The following is a 23,373-nucleotide window of genomic DNA, read 5'->3' on the forward strand; positions in this document are numbered from 1 at the left end:
GATATGAAGATATTGCATCAAGTTAGAGAGATGATGTATATACTGATTTGATATTAAAATATGTTTTTCTGACTGCATTGTAGATAAATAAAGAACATTTTTTTTACTAATACAATGTCTTAAAATTTGGCATTAAAACCACAGGCTTAGTGCCCTTTTTTCAGGCTCTGAAGGTAAATGACAATTAAAAATATTCAGCTAATTGATTCTGAACTTTAACACCCTACAGAAACAGTAGCCATTGATAAATTTGTGGAAAAAAAATAACTCCTACTTCCTGCTTTAGTTTTATTGGAAGCCAAGAAAGACATGCTTTGCTATAGAGGCATGCAGAATGGTGTGCTCTAAAGATTTTATGAGTTTGAGCTTTGGAATACTGTCTTACTCATAAGTGATGAAGTCATGAGTAAATCACGGGTGAGATTCATTCTTTCAGGAAATGCAGAAACCTGGTGATCAGCAGTATCTGATGGAATCAAATTGAAGTGAAGTGCCTTTAGAAAGAGGATTTTGCCAGTCACATGTTCAATATTTACAACACAAACTGACACATACATATATTATCAGTCGTATATTTATATACATATATATGAGAATATATGTACGAGTGATCATATATGCTTATACAGTGTGTAATTTTAACTGCCTGAATTAATAGAATGTTTATCTCTTAATAACATAAATCAGATTATGACTATCACATGTTTGAGAGGTGGAAACATATGGACAATATACTATATATTATTTTATATATTGAATATATAATATACTAATATAATATAATATAATATAATATAATATACTAATATTCTATATTAGGCATATACATATATATATCAAGATACATATATGTATACAGTGTGCACTCTTTTAACTTTCCAAATTAAGAGTTTTAATTAGTAATTCTGAACAGTATGCTATCTTTCGTATATGTGGTAGAGGCACCTATTCTGCATTTGGTAATGGCAAAATACGTATGCTTATACACACATACCTATGTAAACATTAATGTATATATAAAAGCATTCATAAGCATATATATATATATTTATATAGATATGTATACATTTACACATGCATGTATAGATGTACGTGCATCCCTAAATTGCGCTTAGATACATATATTTAAAGACTCTCTTTGTATCCACAGGCGTATCCATACAGAGTGTGTTAACACTTAAGATTAGCTTATGTAACTATATATGTGTATGCATTTATATGACTGCATATGTATCTCTCTTAGCGTAACCTGCAGTTAGAGGAACACACTCCGGCTCTGCCTACACCCGCGCAGCCCCGTTCATCCCCGCGGGTGCTGGGGGGCAGGAGCAGCTGCCGGGGTCCCCGCTCACAGCGCAGCGCCTGGCGGCGGCCGGGACCCGGGACACAGGGGCAGGAGGCGCTGGGACCCGGGGCACAGGGGCAGGAGGCGCTGGGACCCGGGACACAGGGGCAGGAGGCATTGGGACCCGGGACACACGGGCAGGGTCCCGCCCGGGCGCTGCCCCGCCGGCGGCCGGCCGGACCCGGGGGCGGCGGGGGCGATGGGGCCGGCCCGCAGCTTGGCCCCGCGGGGGCGGCCCCGGGGGTGGCCCGGGGTGAGCGGAGCGCCGCGGGCGGCTGGAGGCGCCGGCCGGGGCTCGCCCAGTCACCGGGAGGAGGCGGGGCCGCGGCGGCGGCAGGTGCCCGCGGCGCGGGGATGGTGGCGGCGGCCGGCGCGGGGCTGTAGCGCAGCGCAGCGGGGACGCCATGGGCGGCCGCGGCCCCCCGCGCCCCGCCGCGCCTCTGCTGCCGCTGCCCGCGCTGCTGCCCGTGCTGGCGGCGCTGGCGGCCGGCGCGGCGGAGGCGCGGGCCACCTCGGAGGGGCAGCTGCCCGGCGCCGCGGCGATGGGCACCGGCACCCCTCCGAGCCCCAGCGGCACCGCTTTCGAGGAGACGCGGCTGCACGTCTTCACCCTGGACTACCCCCACGTGCAAATCCCCTTCGAGATCACCCTCTGGATCCTGCTGGCCTCCCTCGCCAAGATCGGTGAGCGGGGCCGTGGGCGTCCCTCCGTGCCGGTGCCGGGCCGGGCGCGGAGCCGCGCTGGGGCGGTCCGTGCCCGGCGCGGGGGGCGCGGGGCGCACGGAGGGGCCGGGGCTCCTCCGCGGAGCGGGATGCCCGGGCGGGATTTGGCCGAAAGAAGTCGGGGTCCTCTCAGCTAGGACAGGTGCGGAGAAGAAAAGGGACCGGTAAACCCCAGGCTACGAGGACCGTAAACCCCGGAATTCAGCCGGTGCATGACTGACTTTTTCTTGATCGCTCTGCTGTCATTTGAGCACGGTCTTCTTTTTCTTAAAATAACGCCGGGTATAATGACAGTCTCAAAGCAGAAAAACGGATCGATGAAAAGCAAATATTTATGAGGGTAGAGTATGCCTCCTCCTTACTCTGCTTTTCCACCATTCACTTAAGCCCGAGAAAAATATAAAAGACAGCACTGTAAGAGTAAGGAAGGCCACCTCTTCCCTCATGTGGAAAACATTTGCATTGCATAGTTTCACTGAGTTTTGTGCAGCTTACATGTCATGTTTTTAGTTAGCTTCTATGTCCCAAACAGAGAAATCAGTACAGCGTAATAAGCTAAAAACTGTCAGGTAATGGTGTGCTAGATAGCTATTTAAAATCCAGTAAGTCCCTATGAATTGTGAACTTTGTATCTTCTTAGAAGATTACCTAGAAGATAATGTCAGGAGTAAAGTTCTGGGAACAAAATCAGTAAGTTTATCCACATTACAGTTTCATTCAGAACTCTGACTTTGTAGCACAGATTATCATAAAACACACCATCATGCTCATTCTGATAAAACATTTTTATTAAAATTTAAACTTTTAACCTCTGCTTGTGACATTTAAATAGACTGCGTCACACTTTGGTTAGTGATCAGGTAATTAGGATTCTGAAAAAACAAAAATTTGTACTCACCTTCTGCCGTGTCTAACATTGTAGCTGGGGGGCCTGATCCTTGACCCAAGTAACCTGGTCTGCTACCATGACTTGCTGCAGAAATAATGTGTTGCAGCCATTAAACAGGCATGCATCCTGATGCATGTGTCTTAATGCATTAAAGGTGCATGCTTAGTCTTAAGTATGAGTGTTCAAAATGATACACTCAAATATACTGTAAACTTTAATAACCAGGAAATAGGAAGCTTGGTGGAGAATTTAGCCTATTGAGTACTAAAAATTGCTCTGGCTTCTGAGTTTAGAAAACTCTTGTATAAGCTAAAACTATTGAAAAAGTTTCTGTTTTATTAAAGGTTTTTATTAAAATTAAAGCCATTTCAAACATGTAAATACACAAACAGACACAATAATATATAATTTCAGTAAAGCTATGCATTCTGACTGTAATGGTATTTTGCTGGTGCATGGGCATCTAAAAAGCTAAAAAAAAAAAGTTGCCTGACTGCTTTAATTTTCCAGTCTGATTCTGGTAAGTAAGCAAGCGAACAGCACAGGTGAAGAAAAACAGGTATAATTTTAAAATCCTTTCAGTTACACCATGTGAAAGCAAGTGTGGCTAATCTAGGGCAGGCTGTTGTCAGTGAGTGTGCGCAGAGCAATGAGGGCCAGATGCAGGAGTGGCCCTAGGTGTGGCAGTGCTCGGCTTCACCACACCTATCTGCAGGCGCCCTGACTCCAGGACTGGAATTAGGAACATCCAGTTCTTGCTCCTGGAGCTCTGTCTGTGCTTCCTTATCCAGTGAGTGCATCAGGTAAACCTTCCCAGGTCAGGCTCCCATCGCTCCTAAGTCACATTCCCCATTAAATTTTCACTGCTTTATGCCTTCTTTTCTATTGAAGGTAGCCCAGATAGGCAGTTTTGAACCACCAGTGATGCTCTGCCGAGTCCTACTGGTTACTAGGAATGAGCCATGTGTCCCGATTCAGAAGGATGGAGATGGGTTTCCCAGCCCATCTCACTGCCTGTGGCCCTAGGAGGGGCCCTCTGAGAGGGGAGCTCTCTGAAGCATTCCTCTCCTGATCATTCCTGCTGGGCAGCACGGGCACCTTGCCCCTGCCATGCCAGGCAGCGCGAGATCCATCTCAAACTCCTGCACTGCCCAGGAAACTTCGGTGCTTAATCTGGCATCACAAATTCCTTTCTGGGGCTAGGCACTGAATGCTTACACTTGGCACTGCCGAGTATCAAACCTTTATGAACAGATCCCTAAGGTCTTTTCAGCTGTGAGGAGCTCAGAAGATAGGGTCCTGTGTAGCAACAGCTCTCTCAGTGTGTGAAAGATCCCAAAGAATATTTAACTACAGCACCTGGTTATGAATCTTTCAACAAATGTGTTTTCACAGAAGTGCAGTTTCACCAGAGCTGAAATGTTCCAGAATTTGCTAATTTTTGTGGGGAATTTACCTGAAAGGTTTGTCTGATCCTGCTGTGATCATGTCACTGTAAGCTTGGTTTAGAGGTAGCAAGAAAGGCAGCATAAGAAAGGAAAGCCTGAAGTTGTCAAGCAGAACTTGAACGTTTTGACAAGGTACATTTTCACAAGGATATTAGGAATACGGTGCTTTTTATTCCCGTATAGGACATGAGCACGATTTGAAATCTAATAAATTACCTTGAATGGAATTATTTTATGACTACCTCTACTTATTTCTTGTTTTGTGTGTTGATACCAGAGGTGTTTTACTCAACTACTGATGGACTCCATGAGTGTATTAGATGGAACCATTGCACCTGAACATGCTGGAGTCTCTAAGCACTGAGACTAGTCTACCTGATCCCCAGTTTTCCTTAATTTTTATGCTATTAAGCCTACAAAATACTGTGTAACCGATCCACATTCCCGTTATTTCTATGCTTAATCACAAATGCACAATGAGAAGTACTTTTTCTGGCAATTGAGCTGATACCCTTCCAAACCTGCTCTCCTGAAAGAAGGTTTATGTTGTTCAGAGGTACTTATCTCAGTGGCATTTCCAGTATCAGAAAGCACTGGAATTCACCCCCCAAAAAGAAGGAAATTGAGATTCTAAGGTCTTTTATCTTGAAACATACTGAACTTGACTTTAGATAAGTATCCTACTGTCATTTTTGCTATGATATATGGAGGATGCTTACTCAATAAACATCTTCCATGCTGTTGAAGCTGAGTCACTGCATAACCTGAAGCCCAAGGACAGGGTCAGAGGAGGAGAAAGGAGCTGTAGTCTTGCATCCAGCATGAAAGTCTGAGTATTCTGTACTGCAGGGGATCTGCTCCCAGGGTGATCCTGACCCTGTGGCTGTGAATCCATCAGAGCAGGGAAGATGTCCCTCATTGGGCAGAGAATCTCCTACTGACTTGACATGCACTGGACTCTAAATCCTTGCTCTTCAAATCAGGACCCACAGCCTGTCCCTAATCACCCTTGAATACTTTTCATGTAGGCAGAAAGTCTTCCAGGAGTTTTGATGCTGTTTATGTTAGTAAAAAGCATATTTAACTTAGTGGGAGGCTTTCTGTTATCTTTAAGAATGAGGTGGAATCCCAAATCTCTGAGAGGCCGTGAACTTTCCAGAGTGATTTGTAAAGAAGGAAAGAAAAGATTTTATTTTTTTTAAATTCACAGTACACAGTAGACATTTCACTGCTATTGTATTACAATTGATGGTATCTTTTTTGTTTTTGTCAAAAGCTGCATTTACATAATTTCCCTTCTCTTGAATTTTTATTGAGGAACTTATTTAGAATTTACTTTTGAAGGGTTTAAAAAAACTTCTGGCAAAACCTACTTATTCAGGGGAGACTTCCTGACCATTGTATTGGAATTGTATTTCTGCCACTGCAGAAACCAAGATGAATCATAAAATGTTTATATGTAAGCAGCTGAAAGGTGAAGAGTCAAGTCTCCGACTGCAAATTCTTGATTTTTCCAGGATCAGTACCTGTTCTGCCAATATAGGGCATTGGTGATTCTGGTTTTGAAGAATGGCAATGAATTTGGCAGTCCTAAAGAGTCACATAGGCTATGTTTCTAATTATTTAAAGCAGTCTGTGTTCATTTAAAAAGGAAAAAAAATGCAGTTTGAGCTACTTGCTTTTAAAACCAGCTTTAATAGTTACAGAATATTGAAGTAAAAAGTCCATAGATTAAAACAACTTTACTCATGCTCCATCTTAACCATGTGTTTTTCCTAAATATAAGTTCAGGCTTTCTTTTAAGTGGAAAAAAAATCAATGGTGAAAGGAGAGTTAACAAAATAGGTGTCACAAGATACATAACCCTGAAACTGGGAAACTGGATGTAAACTATACCCGGATTGCAGAAATTTAACTGTTTTGACTACAGGTGTGATTTTTACTGAAATAGTTTTTCTGAAATAGACGCCCGTTATTACCACACCCAGTGTTTCCGTGCAACTCTCATTTAAAATAATTTAAATGCTTTTTAGTTAGGCAGGGATTGTGGGATCTTGTGGGTGTGGATCAATTTCTATATAATTATGTGGGCCAAATATAGATAAGGAGGAGTCTGGAAGAGATTGGCATCGCTGGGACCTGGAATGTGACCTTGGAGCATAAGGTTGATCATTCCATTAGATTGGCCAGAGTAAGTTCCTTCAAAGCTTTTCCCATTCCTTACCAGAATTATCCTTAAAACAGCCAACTTCTATAAGTAATTGGAATCTTTAAATCAAAAAAGCATGGCTTTGAGAGTTTTGGAAGGCTAAGTAACATTCAACTATTAAGTCCTCATTCAGAACCTTTTAAAATTAATTTCTTCAGTACTTTGCACAGAGTTTTAGGAGATAATCCTGACTCTACTACAATCCATATGATACAGAAGAATGAACATAATAATACAGGCCACAGCTTATTGTCACTTTATGGAAAATATGTTGACTTTTGTGAAATTAATTTGGAGGCTCCACTAAAAATAATAATTTTGTCTGTAAATGCTTCATTCTGGTTGTGGGGGAAGTGATCATGGGTGACTGGGTGGAAGTCACTTGTGCTAGTTCCCCTCACTAGCTTTGAGACTCTAAAAGTAAAAATGAAATTAAAGTGCTCTTTAAACTCCTTGGTGAAGCTGTCCAGTGAGGAAGCAGTGGTTAGTATGATTTTTTTTCCTCTACCTAGATGTAATTTACCCCATATAAGTGTTTGGATTATGTTTCTGGAGCATTCCATGCTTTAAAATAACCCCACAGTTTAACAGAGAGTACCCTTGCACACAGCTAAGTGGAGTGTCTAGCTATCAATGTCCACCAAATCAATTGAATAACTATGCTAGCCAACATATTTGCCATGACCCATTGTAGATGTCCAGTTCAGTCATTGCAATTAAAATGAAATTGCCCTGCAATCGCTGTTTATTTAGTATAGAAATGACAATAACAGAATCCAGAATAATCTTATGGATTCTGTACAAGTAACCATCTCCCTTTCTTGTGTTTGAATTTCCTTTGAAGGCTTTCATCTCTATCACAAGTTGCCCTCAATAGTACCTGAAAGCTGTCTCCTTATCCTGGTTGGATTGCTTCTTGGTGGGATTATTTTTGGAGCAGAGGAGAAGTCCCCACCTGTAATGAACAGTGATGTGTTTTTCTTGTATCTGTTACCACCTATTGTACTTGACGCTGGATATTTTATGCCAACTCGTCTGTTCTTTGAGAACTTTGGTACCATATTCTGGTATGCTGTGGTGGGCACGCTCTGGAATGCCATCGGCATTGGAATTTCCCTGTATGGAATTTGCCAGATCAGTGCATTTGGTTTGACTGACATCACTTTGCTGCAGAATTTGCTCTTTGGCAGCCTCATTTCAGCTGTGGATCCTGTGGCGGTGCTGGCCGTCTTTGAAAATATCCACGTCAACGAGCAGCTTTATATCCTGGTGTTTGGAGAGTCTTTGCTGAATGATGCTATAACTGTGGTAAGTTACTTGATTAATTGATAAGAATGATGAATGATTGTTTACATGCTGCTCTGTTGTATCTCCTTGTATCTGGTTATTACAATTTGCTACTAGATGGAAGTCAGGGAGTGCTAGTGTGTCTAATTCTTTAAACTTTAGATTTAGAAATCACAGTAGACTTACTACATGAGAGTAATGGTAACATATTTACTGTAGGGATTTTACTACTGATCATTCTAGTTTCTGTATCTTTGCAGTTCTATTACTTCTGTAATCTGAAACTGTACATTTTCCTCACCTGCAGAAATGTTGTTGGACAGGAAAGGGAAAGGGCCTGGTGTGGGGTGTTGTAGTGTGTTAATGGGGAGGATGGCAAATCATGGAGATGGCACAGGACCTTGCTGAGGTTAACTACTTGCATATGCCCATCCACTTGGAACTGCCCTGAAACCAATACATGTATCCCAGGCTACAGATGAGATAAGACAGCCACCTGGAGGCAATAATTTCTAATCATTAACTAGCTGAATTGGGGTTGTGGTGCTCACCTGAGGACAGCAATCTGAAAATTCCATTATCCCCCCTCAGTGTCCCTCATTTGTACCTGATGACACTGTCTGGGTCATTACTCCCATTTATTCATGCCTTGAAATCCTGCCCATGCCAGCCATATCCTAGCATGCTTTCTGTTTTCTGAGACATAGAAGTACGGTTTTTCATATGCTGGAAGGATCAGAAAGATTTATGAATTGGGTCTGCACTTTCCTGTTTCTGTCCCTGGATTCTTATTCCAGTCCCATTCTATGCAAAATTGTCCTGTTTTCCCCTTCTCTTGGACTTTACCTTACCTGTTTTTCCCTTTTCATGGACTTTCCCTCACCTGCTTAACACATGTATATGTCATAATTTATTTTGAGCCTTGGTATTGATAAATTCTTGTGTGTCTGTGGGAATACTGTATTATTTCTTCACTTAGACTGCATGCTTTACCTGAATCTGTTGCTATCCAGTCAGCTGAATCACATCTCCTCTCACAGGCTTGCCTTAAAACCTAGTTTTTCTCATTAGCTTACAGTTGGAACTGCCTGCCAATACTAAACTGGTACTTTAAGCCAGTCCTGTAAATAAATAGGTGCACATACTGAGTTTCAAAAGGCTTAGCAGTTCAGCCATGGTTGGGTTTGTCTCTAGTCACTCTAATGGCCACTTGTGTGATGGATGTCTATTCATACAATTTTTTTTTGGGGGGGGGGAAGAATCTGGTTATTTAAAACTTCTTTTTTGGTGGATTTTTCCGAGCAAAACCACTTTTTTCAATGAAAGTCAGTCACTGAGGCAGCAGTTAATACAGCAGGATTTGCTAGGAAAACTCTGCATCCTGATAACTGGCATATTCATATGTGCTATTTCCCAAAGGCAAATTTCTCTAAACCACCATTTTTATAGGGGCTGGCATGGCAATTTAATGTGTAACTTTTCTGTAGGCATCATCATTGTCTTTGGACGTTTCCTTATGGCCTGCCTCCCCAGATGCCCTAACAGAGGGAAGATAATCTGAGGAGTCTGTAGGGACAGTCCAGTAATGCACTTATGGCCTTACATATATTTATGAAGGAGTGAAAGGAATGTGGAGTACCTTTGGTCTTACTTCCTATCATGCAAAGGTAGCGCTTGGACAGAGATCAAGCTGTTTCCACATGCACAGAAATGGTCTGCTAATGGTTCCTTGTTATGTTTTTGCACACCTGCAATCATGTGATTATACCTAAAATGTGACCCAGGCTGTCACACAGATTCCTGGGGCTGTCCTTACAGGACCTTGCCTTCCCTGCCCAAGGAGATGCTGCTGGAGCAGCCCTTGCCAGGCTACTCAGCCCTGGGCTTGGAGAAGGTGATGCTTTGTACTCTCCCTTCCTCTGTCCCTGTTTTATGGAGAGCAGAGCTCAGAACCTTTCAGCTTTCATCTTCTGGAGCCCTTGAGTCCCACCTGCCCTGGCAGGGGCCTGCAGTGGGATGTGGGGATGAGGCAGGAAGGGAGTTGAATGCAGGTTTGCCACCCATGGAAGCTGCCTAATTCCTATGGCCACTGCAATATCAAAAAACCAGGGGCTATGCAGATAGGCAGTGCAAAACACAGTTGCTTTATTAAATGCGCTTTTATTAGAACAGCAGTGTCATCTATGCTTTCCTTTTCAGAGAACATGCTCCCACACCTTCATTTTGTATACAAAGAAAGGTGTGTTTTCTCAGGAATATGAGTTCTGCTGCATTTTTCAGGTTGTCTTCCATGCCTAATCGTTTTTGCGATATGTCTGTGCATTTGAATGTTTTTTTTCCCCACTGGTGGAATTTTGGAACTTGAATTTGCCAGAGGACATTATTTGACAATTGGATTCTTGATCAGAGTTGGTGCTTTACCAAGAAACTGAGTCAGACATAACAAGCAAGGTGATAATAAATGAGAAGATCACAGCTGAGTGTTAGAAGTTCAAACTCCAATTCTGGGCTTAAAATCAGAAAGAAGGAGCCAGTGTCATTATAATAATATTATTCCCATGTTAGAAAACATTACAGCAGTACTTTGTACTCTGCATCTGCTGACAACATTATTTTAGAGTGCCCTAAGTAATTTTAGAATTAAAAACTTAATAACTGAGAACTGATGAAAATAAGCAATTAAGTGTTTCAGAGATACTCTGAGACAAGATTAAAAAGTGATCAGTGACTAATATTGCTTGGTGTGACCGTCAGTGAGTTCAGGTGAAGGCTATTGAGTAAATGAAAATCTTGAACTTCAAAAAAATCCCTCTGTTATCACATCAGAGGCATTAAAAATGTGACCAGAGTTGGTGTTTGATGCTCCTGGAAGTTTAGAGAAAGCTCAGTAAAACTGAACTGCTGTAGAGTAAAGGGAAGTGAACCTGATTTTGATCTCATTTGCAACCGTGTAAATAAAAAACAATGAGGTTAAAATCCTGTTCATGACATTCCATAGTTGTAGCTGCTGCTTTAACCATGGCTGAGGTACAAAGGAGAAAATGGCTTTTCTTCTTTCAGATAATTTATGGCATTAGACTTGAGATTTATGAGGATGTCTCCATGTGGAGCAGCAGGCTCCATTCTATTTGCAGAGTGAATACTTTGCTGGGAAGTGACATTATGGAAAGGCTTGGATAGATCAGAATTCTCTGCTTCTTTACAAGAATCTTGTAAAGAACCTTTAGAAACTAGCCTTGTATATATTTATATAGTTACTTTTTAAAACATAAAAAATACTATTTAAAATGCCAATTAAATAAAATAATCAGCTTCCCTAATATGTACCAAGAGAGTATTCTGCCAGGTCAAATTCTGTAGGTGTCTTAAAGAAACACACAACTCTGAGATCATCCCAAGTTTCAACAAATGACTCAGGGCAACTCTTTGCACACAGCACAAGTCAACATTATTCTTCAGACTGTGATTAATGGAGTCCTGGCAGTGTGTGGAATGAGAGGTCCTTGTTAAGTGACCAGCAAAGGCACTCGTACTGCCACTGGGTTTAATTCTAGTATACTTCTCTCCATGCAAATCCATAAGGTCTACAAATCAAAACAGATGGAAAACTGTGGAGCCTGTGACATTGTTTTCCTTCCTGCACAGTACATAATAACAAGGAATGGGCAAAAAGGCTGGGAGCCTGCCTCAGAGCAGCAAGGGGTTTGTGCAGATGAAAAAGGACACTTCTCCCAAGTGGACTCATCCTGAGAGCCTCATTGTTATCTAATAAATAGTTCATGCTCTTATTGTATTTGCTGCTTTGTACTGAAAACTACTGGTGACCATTCTAGGTTTGATTTAACCTTCTATTTTCATGTTTGCTCTGGAATATATTTTCTCTTTTCTGTTTCATTTCTTTCCTTTCACTTAGCCCAAAGGACCCATAATAAACCATGTCTTTGCATTAAACTTTCAGTTCTGTAACACTTACCCAGTTTTGACTAAGAAGGGTGAACAGCTTATGTTCTGTCCTGTGAGAGAGAACAAGAGTGCAAACATGAAAAATCCTTCCACAGCCACTACTCAAACACCTACTTTGTTGGCACAATGCGAGTACTGATAAAACATTGTGATCTCAAATAGCATTCCTGATAGAGAAACCTGTTTGGTGTACTAAGAAGTCTAGAAAGAAAGCAGAGATTTAACTCCTGCAAGCTGTCTAAGATGACTGGTCACTGGCTTAGTCTGTGAACCCACTGTGGTAGGAACAGTTGCCCGTGACCAAAGTTTGCTCTGTACAAGAGGATGGTGTAGCCACCCTGGCACTGCAGGGCTGGGCGCACACATGCAACACCATGGAATGGGTAAATTTCCCAAGTGGCTCTGCAGATGGGGCAACCCTTTAAAGTTTTTTTTAGAGTAACTGATTCCATTGGTTTCTGTTTTGGAGAAATTAAAACACTGCATATTAGAGAAATGTGGTCTTTAGATTGTTCTGTTTCCTGTATAAAACAAAAGGGTCTCTGGCTAAGGAAATGTGATAGTCCCGTAGACCTAGTTTGTTTTGAAGGATGGTTATAAATGCTTTGAAAATTAAACTGGGCAAAGGCATGGCAACAGGTTTTTTTAATGGCGACAAAATCCAAATCTCTAGAAATACTCAATATTTTGAACAGTCTTTAAACCCTTGAATTCCTAATGGTCAAGAATTTTGAGAAAGAGCACTGACTTAATAAACACCGTGTTTCTTTTACTCCTTGAGGTGGTCACTGTCCATCCCCAGCTGCCTCTACATCCCCTCCTACCCCAGCAGTTTAGATGAATCTGTGGTCTAGTTCAGTACTCTACCTCTCAGTGTCATGTAGATCAAACAGATTTGAAAATAACCTGATTTTTCACTGGTTATGAAACTGTGGGGTTTTTTTCTCATTCTGTTTTATTTCTTTTAGTCTGGGGAAAATCTGAAATGTACATTAGGAGCTCTGTATAGAAATTATTTTAAAGAAGAATTAGATATATTTATGCTCCTGGCCCCCAGAGTGGCATGGGTGAAGAAATCTGTCCCCTTTTCAAAAATGGGAGTAATTATATTTATCTGTCTTTTGTATCTCCCTGATATATATGTATGACAAATAACATGCCAGATATAAATAACAGCCTATCTAAAAAAGCAAATTCAAGTTAGATAGAGAAATTAAAAGTTCGACATTTAAGCAGAGGAACATGATGGCATGAAGGGAAATTAAGAATAGTTCACAAAGATAATGTGCTTTCTTTTTCCTCATAGGTCCTGTACAATTTGTTCAAGTCTTTCTGCCAGATGCGCACAATTAAGGTTATTGACATATTCGCTGGGATTGCTAACTTCTTTATAGTGGGGATCGGTGGAGTATTGATTGGAATCCTTTTGGGATTTGTAGCAGCCTTTACCACCCGTTTCACCCATAAAATCCGAGTGATTGAGCCACTCTTTGTCTTCCTGTACAGTTACTTGTCATACATAACAGCCGAAATGTTTCATCTCTCGGGCATCATGGCGTAAGTACCACAAACTTCAGTACTCGTAGCATCCAAGTAAGAGTGCCAAAGGGAATTGGAGAGAGGATCAGCTTTTGCAAACCCTGCCATGTGGCATTGCTCCACAGTGCATGGCGCAGTTGCTGGCTTGAGGATTTCCGGCCTCTTCCCTCCCGCTTCCGCCCCGCATTCTCAGCTTGCCACCACACCAGCTGTGTCACTAAAACTGCTCATGGCATCACATCATGAGCTGTACCTTTGAAATGTTCCAAGTTAAAAATATTCACTTGTATTTTCAGTGGGCTTTTTTTTAACCCGGGTCACTTTGGTGACCTGTGTCCTAGTGTGACCCTTCAACTATTCATAAGGGCATGGGTGTGGAGTGGCCCACAGTGATGTAGGGGCAATGGTGGCAGGGAAGGAGTGGCAGTGGTAGCAGGGAACTTCATGAGCTGCCTTCACTTTCGATGCCAATATATTGTGAAACTGTGTTTAACAGTTAGTCATGTGAGCAGCCAGTAAATACCATTCAATGAAGACAATGTATATATCATTAAGGCAAACTTCTGTTGGATTACATGCACAATAAGGATTGGGTGAATGTAAACTTTGCAGTCCAGTGGTAATATAATCCTATAGTTTAGTATCTTGATACATGTGCCTGTGTGTTACAGTGTTCTCTGTATACATCATTATGTATAAAATAATATTTTTCTTCCCGCTTCCAACAGATTCAAATATTTTCACTTCTGGGTTTTCACTCCTCGTCTTCAGTAAAAAAAGATCACAGCCTTTCTCTTCACTCTGTTTATACTGTAAGAACTTCAACATAAAAAAGAGCCCTTATGACATTTGATATAATTAAATATTTTGCTCTGGTTCCAAGTAATATTTTTGAAGTCAACTTTCTTTAATGACTTTTTATTGTTCTAGTGGCAAATATGAGTCATTCAGGCATGAGGAGCAGAGCTTTTTGTGTAAGCTCAGATGTTACTGCTGAGTGTCACTAATACTCGATAATACCTCATCTGATTATTATCTTTTAGGCAAGTGAAGATAGGTTTACTATTGCAGTCATGCCAGTATAAGGTTTTCTGGGGCTGGGAAGCGATTTTCAAGGAAACTTATGGGTGATGATTTCAGTAGTATAAAAATAGGAATATGCCATGAAACAACAGGGGTTGGAACTTTAATGCAAGTAAAGAGCTAAAGATTACATGGGTTTCTTTCTCTGATATGAGCCTAAATAAAGCAACATATGCATCCACTTTGACCGAGTTCATAAATGTGCCATCTCTTTCCATAGCTTCTATTCATAGCATTTGTGTGGTTTCTAGTTTCCTCCACCTCTAAAGCCAAATGTCCTTGACATCCTATGATCAAATGCTTAAAGGGTTTCTAAACCAAAAACATGTGGCTAAACTGTACATGGAAAAAATTGAGGCAGTGTTTATGAAAATACTGATTTGGACCTGCTGCAGCCAGGACACAATGAATAGGGCATGCTGGGTCTGCTTGTGGATCAAGGGACCCACCACATGCCAGTGCCTGCCACCAGCACACCAGCGCTTCCCACAGCGCTAACAACCTGTTCATTTTAGTTTCTGCAGTGGCCCCTGAAGGGGTGCAGAAGAGGAAACACAAAGTATTTTCACCCTCAAACAGCACAGTATAAAATGAGTTATCTTTAAAATGTTCTGTCTGTTTTTGTCTCTAAGCACACTTTGTAATAGCTGGCAGAACTCTGTGCAGCAGTAACATCCCAGCTGAGACAGAAGGGCTCTCTGCTGCCGTGTAGGGTCTCAGCTGCTGTAAGCCCTAAAGCTTGTCCCCTCCCAGCAGTGCTGCTGACAGCCTTGGAGCTCCTGCAATCTCTGCATCTCCTTGGAGTAAATCTGCCCCGTTCTTGTCACATTTCTTTGGCCTTTGAACTACAGAAAGTAATTTGCTCTGTGTCACAGTGCAAAAACGCACACCAGTGTTAACGAGAGTTCCCTGTCATTTTTGCAGCGATTGCCTCATGTAAGAATTGCTTGGGTCTGATCTAAAACTCAGCCCTCCTCTGAGCAGGTAGTTGGAGCAAATGACCTTGGAATGTCCCTTACAACCAAGATAGTTTATTTATTATTTGCTTCTGTCGCCATTTACAGTTCAGCCTGTGAGGAACAATTGCCTGGTCTCCCCTTTTTTACCCACATCCACATGAGCCTGTTAAACTACTGATTCCCACTTCTTTCATAAGCAGATTTATAAAGATACTCAGTGAGACCTTGAGGTTACATGCTGTACCATACTTTGGGGGAAGGACATGAGCAGGAACGTACAGTGTTACCAAATAAATAAGATACTTAGATTGCCTCGTTCCTGGGCAAGTAGGAATTCACTGGCACAGGAATAGAAGGGAATGAAAGGCACTTGTCCCTCTTCTGATAAGTTTGTGTACTCATTCTAAGGATAAACGATTCCTGAAATGTCCGTGCATAACCCCTGCACCAGGTTACCTGGCTGCAGCAGTGAAGGGACTGAACCATGTCCCTGCGAGCTGCGGGGAGAAAATCTCTTCCGAAGGAGGGAAAGAGTTTCTACTGTAACCAGAGCTGGGCATGAATGAGGATCACAGCTGTAAAACATACAGATCCAAATCTGAACTTTAGTCACTTGCTTCCATGCTGCATTTTCTGCTTACTAATTTTTCATAAAGGCTGTGAAGCAGCAGAAGTTTTAATATAGGTTTCTTTTTTTTCCCTTTTTTTCTTTTTTTTTTTTTTTTTTTTGCAACAATGAATTAGCAGTCTGAAAGGAGCAAACATTGAAACTACTGTAAATTTAGTAGGTCAAGGAAACTTGAGGATTGAACCCAGTGGCCTAGTTTATTGCAGTCCTGACAGAAACTGTACTGTTTATACAGTGAGACTTTTATTCTTCAGAAGTACAGAATGTTTCAGGTTAATTGCAATGAAGTGCTTTTCCCTTCCCCTTCTTGACCAAGGCAACTACTCAGGTCACAGAATTGGAAGCCAGAATTAATGTATGTGGGTAAAAAGTGTAAAATAAAACACATCTAAGCTTTGGCTTTGATCATTGTGACAGCAAAAATTTAGTTTGTGAAGAATTTATTATAATAATGTATATAAAACCTTGCATAAAGACATTGATTTTATACTAAATTTTAACACTGTATCCCCACTCAATTTTCAAATGAAGTAGACTTCAACATTTTTTTCTCATATAAATAAATACTCTAAAGAGATACTAGATTCCAAGTGAGCAGTGATTAGGTATGGAATATTACTTATCTGAAGAGTAACAAATTGTGTGCAGCTCTATTCCTTGTAGCATTGAGCCAACTCCTCTGTTGCTTGACACTAATTGAATGAATGCAACATGTGACTGAAAATAAGAGTGTTGTCCCTTTAAATTCTAGTGGGTAAGCATGGTAGGTGTTTTAAGTTACAGCTTGCAAGGATTCTGATTAATCTGGTGACAGATTCTTATCTTAGACATCCATTTACAGTGTCTCCATTACCTCAGGTTCCAAAAACAAACCATGTCCGGAGCGTGATTCCCTGCTCCCTATGCTGCAGGGCTTTCCTAAATTACTATAATCATGAGAACGATTTATTTTAAGAAGGTAATAAACAGTGCTGTGTGTTTTGTTGTGCCTTTGATGCAGACCTGACAGTCCTAATGCTTCAGGGCACTGAGCTGCTGCTTTGGGACTCTGAAATGACAGTGGGCCTAGGAATGGCTGTTTTCCAGCCCATCCACTGCCTTCTTGCTCCTTTGCACTTGCTGCCCCTGCTCTTGCCAGCTCCAGTGAGTGCCATCGGCGGGAGCAGCCGGGCTGCAGCAGACTGGCTACACTTGTGCAGACAAGGAGTGTGCACACAGGAGAGCTGTCACAGCCCAGGCATAGCTGATGTCTTTGTGGCTGTGGCAGTGCAGTGAAGAGCTGGTCTGAGGCTTTTGGCAGGTCAAAGTGTTAAGTGGATTTGAGAAGATTTGTGCATGTACTTTTGTGGTTGATCATCAGAACAGTGTACAAACTGAGGAACCCGGGAGTGTTTGAAGGCTTCTGGGCTTGAGTGCATGTCCTGACCAAGGTGCTGCTTCTTGTCAGCTCAAAATCTATGTGTGTGCCAGGTCCTCTCCCACTTTATTGCTCAGGCACATGATGAGGAATCTGTTTTAAGTCCTCGGTATGGGCAACTGTAAGATCAGAAGAAGAAGGAAAGCTGTGAAAAGCATCATCAGTTTGTCAGTATTGGCACCTCTGTTATCCTAACCATGTGCTTAAACTAGAAATGTTACCTTAACCACTGAGTGTTTCAGAGACAAAGCTTGCATGCTTATGAAATCTTCATTATATCTTCCACAGTGGAGCCTGTGTAGACAGGATGAGCTCTGCTTCCCAGGCAGCATGCTACCTGTGGGCCACATAGGATATTTCTGTTCAGGACCGTGGTGAAATCAGCTGACAGTGAGGAGAGGGCTGACAATTATTTCAGTACAACATATAGATGGGGGTCTGGGATAGCCTTAATGAGGCTTTCTTCCTCCTGAGACTTGGACTTTGCTTAGGAATGGAGTTAGTCTTTGCATGTCAATGGGCATTTATTTTGTGCTGACTAGATCCTTCTCCATCACCGAGTACAGGTGGGCAAAAGTGCAGGGTGAAGGGCAGAGTGGGTGATCTGTTCTGCTTGTATTTGTAAGCCACTATCTGCCCCATCAGACTGCATCTGTCCCCGTATCACATCCTTATCCTTGGGTTTTCTTCACTTTGATGTATATTCAGGGTCTCTGCTGCTTGGGAGAGGTCAACAGAGTACACTGTGTCCCCTCCCAGTGCCCACACGTCCTCCCAGACTTGTCCTTCTGAATTATTGTTGCCCAGCCACTTTGGGGATGTAGATGTGGTTCAGTGTAAGAGAAGGAAACTTCTGGACAAAGCTAACTTTAATTAATCAAGAGAAATGTGTTCAGAATCTGCCAGTGACTACAACCTGAGCTGCTGTTACCGATTCCCTCTTGCAAAATGCAAAGAAAGTTCACTGTATGAAGGTCCTTTTGAAGCTACTGCTGCTTCTGGGATTCCTCCTGCTTTGCAAGTTTTTTTTAATCCCTTATTTAGAAGAAAGAACCCAGGCATGTTCATATTGTCATGTGTTCATAATGTCAGTGAAGTTTTTCTGAGCTCTGTCCCAGTCTGCCTTTCTATTTGCATTCACGTTCAGAGGTGTTTGGTTCAGAGTGATTCAGAGATGGGGCCTTTGGCTTAGAGGCAGGACATGCTTAGCAGAAGAGTTTCTGCAGTGAAATCTCCACAAGATTTGGGAGATTTCAACAGAAATTTTCAGAGATGCTAGCAAACCTGCCCTTCTGCCCCATGAGAGAGAGAAATGTAGAGATTTCGGCATGAAGAAATATCCCCCATGTTAGCAAATACTTATATCTGAAAACCTGGTGTAACTGGAATAAATAACCCTAGATTAGTTAGTTGGCTGTATTCAGAAAGACAATGTAATTACATCTCTCTTTCTTTGTTTAGTGTGCTAAAATATTTTAGCACAAACTTTGATGGGTTTGACTGAGAACCCATACATGGATGTTTTTCACTCGGAAATCAGAGCAGATGTTGTTGCCCTAGACAGTAGAACCAGGAATGACAGCTGTTTCACAATGTATATTGCCTTAGTTGTCCTCCCTGACAATTATTAGTGAGCTCAGACTGTCTTTCCCTACACTGAGACACCACCTTGGAGTTATCCTCCAGCCAGCTCTGCTAACTACCTTTAAACTTGTAAATGTGTAGCTGAGTGGTCCTCAGCTGGACTGTGGGCAGCCACACTGAGCAAGTGATGTACGATCAGTAATGTTTTTCCTCAGGATTAACAAACTCTGCTAATACAAAAATAGATTTGTGGAGGCATTTACAGTAAGCCCTTTCTTTTCTCTCATGTATCAGCTGAGATGCCCGTTTCACTCATTTGTAGACACTTTAAATGTACAGCAGCACCAGTGTTATTTCTGCTGATATTTTTCTCAGCCCTATGTGCAGGCAGAGCAGGTCTCAACTGGTGAAGGATGACAAATTGTCTGTAGCCTTGCTGCTTACTTTGCTTGGAAAGAGGAGCTGGCTACTGTCACTGCCACTGAGGTTGGACAGCTGCTGGCAGGGAAGGAGGGAAGTCCTGCCCTGCCCCAGGATGTGCAGTTTCCACCCTGTCTGATGTCCCTCAGCAGCAAGAGATGCAGCAACTCCTGTTTTCCAAGGCTGTCCCTATCTCTCCTCATCTTTGCCCCTTTCAAAACAGAGTTGGAGTGACCCCTGCACAGATCATGTGCAGTTAGTATGTGAAAAAACTCTCCATGTACTGATGTCTGCTCAGAAAACTTCCCATTGCAGAAAAAAAAAAAAAATCGTGCCCAAAATTGAAGTCTGTAAATTTGAGATTGGGTATGGAATAAGTTATGCTTTGCATTTTAAAGAGAACTAGGGAAAATGAATAATATTATATACATATAAGAGAGACTAAAAAAAAAATAAGGCAAATTAAATATGGGATAATGTTTCCATTTCAGGATTACAGCTTGTGCCATGACCATGAATAAATACGTGGAGGAAAATGTTTCTCAGAAATCCTATACAACAATAAAATATTTCATGAAGATGCTGAGCAGTGTCAGTGAGACTTTAATCTTCATCTTCATGGGTGTGTCTACAGTTGGGAAGAACCATGAGTGGAACTGGGCCTTTGTTAGCTTCACCCTTCTCTTCTGTTTAATCTGGAGGGCACTGGGTAAGCAAGTCTCTGACTATGGGTCAGTATTCTTTGCAAGTGAAATGTTTTATTTCTTGTCAAGTAGAAATTGCCAAAAATTAGACAGAGACCCATCAGTTTGTGGAATGGTTTTTGTATTAGTAACATGCCCTATATTAGAGGGTCAGCTTCCACTTTTCCCTAAAATGGAACCTAAAAATCAGTTTTGCCATGATCTTACTTACCTAAAGTGAGAAGCAGTCTGCCTGTTTATCACAATACATGTATTTAAGTAAACTTTTATTTACAAATGAGCAAATTTTGGTAAAAATAATTAGCAATCATTCAGGAATTAAAAAGGTTGTGGGGTTATTTTTGCTTGTTTGTTTGTTTGTGGGATTTTTTTCTTTGTTCTTGTTTTGTTTATAATTTATGTTTACTAGCTTTGGGATTTTCACAGTGATTGACAAGAATAGTATCAAACCAGTAAATGCTGTAATTGAAGTGTAAAGAAAAACTCCTGTAAGAAAATGATCCCTCCTGAATTTAAAGCACTACTCTTTTTCTTTTACCTGAGAGCTAAGTGCAGGGCAGGCTGGTAGGTCTTGAATCTGCTCCTCTCCCCAGCTTCATCCCTAATGATTCAGTCCCTGCATGTGTAAAGGTGCATCATGCTCTAATCCAGCTCCCAAGTCTCCTTCCAGAGCAGAAGTCTGGACTATTTTCCTACTGCACCTGCAGCCCCACAATCAATATGCTGAATCAATATGCTGAAAAGCAGCCAAACACCCTGATTGCCGCCCAGCTCTTGCCCCCCATGCTTGCTGCCTTCACCTGCCTCTATTCCTTTACTCCGATCATCCCTGGAACCTTTTTCCAAGGTACACCAGCATGCACTGGTGTCTTGTCCTCCCATCCCCAGTCCTGCATCCTTCATGTCTGTGTGAGAAAAATTGAGTGAACAGGAATTTTCAGGGTTCAAAGCACAGATTGATGGTGGAGCCAAACCAGTTTCCAAAGTCACCTCAAATGCAGTTAAAAAAGCAATTAGGAGTTTTGGTCTATACTGGCACAGAGAATTATTGCTGTTTTAGAGGTGTAGTCTAGCAGGTAGCTGTCTTGTGGAGATCTATTAGCTGCTTCAGGTCCTAAATCCAGCTGACTGGAGGTGTTTAGCTCACTAAATATGTTCAAAATGATGTTCCTAAGGCTTTTTAATTTAATATTATGGTATTTCAAGCTGCTAAGTAATGTTTCATTTCTTCAATAATATATATTGAAGAAACAAATAAAAGGTAAGAAGCAAATAGAAGTTTTTTTAAACAAATATTAACATCATGGGCTAGCTCTGAAGTTCCCTTTTTTCCCCCTCCTCTCTGTATTTCTGTTTTTTCCCCTCAGGTGTTTTTGTTCTGACTCAGATCATTAATGTATTCCGGACAATACCTCTCACTTTCAAGGACCAATTTATTATTGCCTATGGAGGTCTCCGAGGAGCAATTTGTTTTTCACTTGTATTTCTGCTTCCTCCTGCTGTGTTTCCCAGGAAGAAATTGTTCATCACTGCTGTTATCGTGGTGATATTCTTTACTGTTTTCATTCAGGTAATACCTTTCTCCTCCTGAACTTCTTCTTTCTCAGACATGTTGTAAATAAGTACCTCTAATGGGTAGATAATGAAATTTTCTAACTTAATTACTGTAAGGAACATACTTGGAGGTACTTGCCATAGTCAGTGGAAAAAATGCTATGCGTACCACAGGCAGGTAGCAAAAGTATGCCAGATATTAAGTCCTTATGCTAACATGTAAGTAGTACTAAGTATTTAAGACTAGTGAGGTTGGAGTAGAGACAGAAGATAATCTGGGCACAGCTTCAGCACTAATTCCTTTTCCTAGAATGTTTAAATTGGTGTGTTCACCCAGCAGTTCAGTGTTGGACATAGTGCACAGTGAGCTAAAGACAGTGAGGGCCCAGGCAGGTGGACTGGAGTCTGGGAGTTAGGAAGTGATGCTGCAAACCAGCTGGACAGCCCTAGAAAAGCACCAGGTGTCTGTTGGGACATGAAGAACTTGTCTCTGATGATCACCTGGCCGTGGAGACCTCGTCAAGGATGAGCAAGAGACTGAAACCTGCAAAATGTACAGGAGGCCAGGCCCATCAGATAAACGTATCAGACTGGTCATTATCCAGAGCAGTGAGAGAGATGTGAGTGGCTATTAATGAAATTTCAGGTCTGTGGGAAAAAAAGTAGAATTTTGTCACTCTGCCTTTTACATGGAAAAAGATGGGGTGGGAAGCAAGCATCTGTGCTCATGCTTGGGCAGAGGGGCAAGGTGGAGATCAGGTAGTTGACTTCAGCTGTGAAAACTAATTTTGAAGGACAGAATAATTTAAAATATGGAGATAAATGGTATGTGCTGTGAGATGCAACATGATTTATCAAAGAAAAACCTGGTATCATTCTTTCATAAGGCAGTTTATTTTCTAGAGTAATCTCATTTAACTGAACTATTGTAAAATCTTTGGGGAGGGGGCTACAGAGGAGCTTGTTTGTGTAACTATTCATTAAACTGAGGTTTAGATTGACATAAGGATGACTGTAAAATGAATGAAGAAGGAGCTCACAGTTCCTCCTTTAAATGGAAATAGAAGCAAGTTGTCCTTTGGGTCAGAAAGGATCTCTGGGGGTCTCCAGTCCAACCCTGTGTTCAAAGCAAGGCAACCCTCAAGTCAGATCATGTTCCTCAGGGCCATGTCAAACTGAATTCTGAATATATTGATGGATGGAGATACCCCAGCTTCTCTGGGCACCTGTTCAAGCGTTCAACCTCCCTGGCCAGATAATAGGCTGATGAGATATTATTAAAGGAATTACAAAGGATAAGTTAATACTCTTGTTAACTGACCATGGCACATAGATGTAGGAGTTTTTGTTGCTGATGTTTTTGATGACAGATTTAAAAGTGTTCTCAGGGTGACAGTGAGATAGAGTATACTGTAGAAAGAATTGAGGGCCAATTTGAAAGGAACAGAATGAAATTGAACTGTAATGTGTGCAAATGTGTTCTTGGCAAGGACTTTCTTACTAGGAATTTCTCTTGTAAAATGGGAACTTTTGATTTGGAAAAAAATACGAAGGGAAGAAGATGCAGGTGTACTAGTTGGCAATGGGGTAGATTTTAAGTCACTGATACAGTGGGGACAGA

At 41.7% G+C, this 23,373-nt stretch overlaps 1 protein-coding gene across 1 annotated transcript in view; it reads left to right on the forward strand.

Moving 5' to 3' along the window:
• Nucleotides 1–1,749: 1,749 nt before the first annotated feature.
• Nucleotides 1,750–23,373, forward strand: part of SLC9A2 (solute carrier family 9 member A2) — a 33,710-nt gene continuing 12,086 nt past the window's right edge. Inside the window, exons 1-5 of the mRNA XM_054271767.1 lie at nt 1,750–2,029; nt 7,459–7,922; nt 13,171–13,421; nt 19,986–20,203; nt 21,566–21,768. Coding sequence (XP_054127742.1) covers nt 1,750–2,029; nt 7,459–7,922; nt 13,171–13,421; nt 19,986–20,203; nt 21,566–21,768 — 1,416 coding nt within the window. The remainder of the gene's footprint in view (nt 2,030–7,458; nt 7,923–13,170; nt 13,422–19,985; nt 20,204–21,565; nt 21,769–23,373) is intronic.

The sequence above is a fragment of the Melozone crissalis genome, unplaced genomic scaffold (assembly GCF_028551555.1).
Source record: "Melozone crissalis strain CALT ecotype California unplaced genomic scaffold, PUWL_Pcris_2 ptg000013l_1, whole genome shotgun sequence".
NCBI classification, from domain to species: domain Eukaryota; kingdom Metazoa; phylum Chordata; class Aves; order Passeriformes; family Passerellidae; genus Melozone; species Melozone crissalis.